Source organism: Scylla paramamosain, chromosome 28, assembly GCF_035594125.1.
Source record: "Scylla paramamosain isolate STU-SP2022 chromosome 28, ASM3559412v1, whole genome shotgun sequence".
In the NCBI taxonomy this organism is placed as follows: Eukaryota; Metazoa; Arthropoda; class Malacostraca; order Decapoda; family Portunidae; genus Scylla; species Scylla paramamosain.
Genome location: NC_087178.1, coordinates 13,032,251 through 13,034,750, shown reverse-complemented (window position 1 = coordinate 13,034,750; position 2,500 = coordinate 13,032,251). Strand labels below are relative to the sequence as shown.

Genomic DNA, 2,500 nt, shown 5'->3' with positions numbered 1-2,500 from the left:
TGGCAGTTCTATCTATTTGACTGTACTTCTTTCTTCTACTTGTCTTTGTATCTCTTTTACTAATAGTTCTACTTTTTTTTGCAAATATTTTTCTCTTCTACTATTTATTAAATATTTAACCAATCGTTCTGTCTGTTACGAGCAGTTTCTAGTAGTCATCTTTCCTATTAGACGCTATCATTTTTAAAAATGACTCTTTCTTTAAGTCGTTCTTATTCTTTTACTAGTAAATATATCTCTTCTATTAGTAGTCTGTGTTGCATACTGTAATCAAGCAGCCTTGGAGAAACCTAATGGTCTGTTGCCATTTGCTGTCCTTCGCAGTCCTATAATTATTATCCTATATAAAAGACGATCCTAAGTTTTAAGTACTTATATTAGTCTGAAAACTCGTCATAAAATCTAGGTCTGTGGTAATTATGTGTATGGTGCGTCGGGGAGAAAGATGGGAGGAGACAGTGGTGCATTAAATGGTCGCCAGGGGCATGTCAGGGCACCATTATCACATCTACACACACTTTCCTTACGCCCTAAGCCATCCCCACCACGCCCTTCCTCACTAGATACACTCTCGCCTACCTTTCTTTTCCGAAGGCAACAATTAACTCCATATAATTGTCCTTGATTGCGAACTAACGCGGGCTCTTTCTTCTCGCCTCATGCAGCAGGCCCTGAAGGCGCGCCAGAGGGATAATTCTGAGAGCAGGTCCTCCAGCCCCCGCGACTCCGGCCTTGTGGTGTCGTCAGCCGCGCCCTCAGACACAGAAGGTGGTGATGCGCGGTCTCCCACGCACGGCTCCTTCAAGAATTCGCTGGCATTCTTCCAAAGGGCGGCGCATCTTGTCGCCGCCAACACGAGGAATGCAGCGCAAGGTGTGTGTGTGTGTGTGTGTGTGTGTGTGTGTGTGTGTGTGTGTGTGTCCTTATTTGGGATCATATATTTACGTATTTGTACTTTTTAAAAATATCAAATTTTTCTTTTATCTTATTCCTCATTATCGATACTTACACCAGATTTATCCTCCTCTTTAATTTTCCTTTCTTCCTTTTCTTCTCTTTTTCAGGTTACCGGCAGAAGGACTCCCGGCGAAGGTCCTCCCGCGGTAGCAGCACCTACAGCAGCAGCGGCAGCGAAGTGTGGAGCGTCAACTCGGAAGACTTGACTGCAGGGGACTTGGCGGCTTCTGGGGGCGTGAGGGGGGACCTGGATGGGGACCTGCTGGGGTACGTGGACGACCAGGGCACCTACGAGCAAGTCCTCTTCATCAACGGACGACCACAGTATCAGGATGACTTCGGGTGAGGCTCTGCTCCCCCTCCTACCTACACACACACTCGCACGTCCTTTCCTTGCCTCACTTTATGGGTTCGAGGCTTCGTTCTGTGGCTTCGAAACAACAAATACTTCCTCTCTAGCTGTTCACTTCTGCCCTCTCACGCATCATGAGCTTCCAATAAAGTACTGTACCGCCTCCTTCCTTCCCTCCTCCCTCTTTCCACCTCCTCTTGTTTTGCTGATCCGTTAAAGGTAATGACAAATATTGCTTAGGGCTACACGTAATCTAGACCGGAACTTTGTGTGTGTGTGTGTGTGTGTGTGTGTGTGTGTAGATTAGTTCTTTCTACCTTGGTCATGTATGTCTGTGTTCTTAATTACCTTTGCTAACCGGTTAATCTACTATCATTCTCTCTCTCTCTCTCTCTCTCTCTCTCTCTCTCTCTCTCTCTCTCTCTCTCTCTCTCTCTCTCTCTCTCTCTCAGTCACGTCGTCAACAGGGAAAGAAAATAAATAAACAACAAAGAGTAGGAAAAAAGCATCCGAGTACCGCTCACAGAATCAAGAATGTCTCCTTCCTCCTCCACTCTCTCTCTCTCCTCCACTCTTTCTCCTCCATCTCTCCATGCCCCTCCATATCCCTCCTCTTCCTCCCACATCCCTTCGCTTCTGTAGGTTTACCTCCACATTTATCTTCGCTTTTAATTTTCTTCTCCTCTCCCTCCTACACTCCTCCTCCGCCAATGCCTCCTTCCCTCACTCCATCTCTTCCTTCATTCCAGTATGTTTACCTCCACTTGCACCTCAGTAACCTGTAGCGCTTCTTCTCCATCCCTCCTTCTCTCCGCCCCTCCCTCGCTACCCTCCATTCCGCTGCATCTTCCCCCAGCCCCTCCCACCCCGTCTCCTTACCTCCCTGTCTCCCCGTTCCAGCTCGGGGGGCGAGGAGAGCATCGCCAGCTGGTCAGCACCACAGTTTCACGCCAAACTCCGAGGTGGCAACTCAGCGGAGGTGGCGGACGGTCGCCGCCAACTCACCTCAGTCGTTCACACCTCCTCGGCCGTGGCTGGCGCGCCGCCCCCGCCTCCCAGCCCGACCCTGAGTGCCTCACCCCCTCGAGGACGTCGTACACGTCTGCCGGAGATCTCGAGCATCTGGTAACGCTGCCCCGCAGGAAGCCATACCTTAACTTTAAGAGCGTGTCGTGCACGGCAGACCTGCCC

At 49.5% G+C, this 2,500-nt stretch overlaps 1 protein-coding gene across 1 annotated transcript in view; it reads left to right on the top strand.

Annotated features, from left to right (window-relative positions):
• The window catches only part of LOC135114937 (uncharacterized), a 22,754-nt gene that overhangs the window by 20,117 nt on the left and 137 nt on the right, over nucleotides 1–2,500 (top strand). Inside the window, exons 2-4 of the mRNA XM_064031227.1 lie at nucleotides 666–873; nucleotides 1,065–1,299; nucleotides 2,210–2,500. The exon at nucleotides 2,210–2,500 is cut by the window's right edge and continues 137 nt beyond it. Coding sequence (XP_063887297.1) covers nucleotides 666–873; nucleotides 1,065–1,299; nucleotides 2,210–2,438 — 672 coding nt within the window. The 3' untranslated portion in view covers nucleotides 2,439–2,500. The remainder of the gene's footprint in view (nucleotides 1–665; nucleotides 874–1,064; nucleotides 1,300–2,209) is intronic.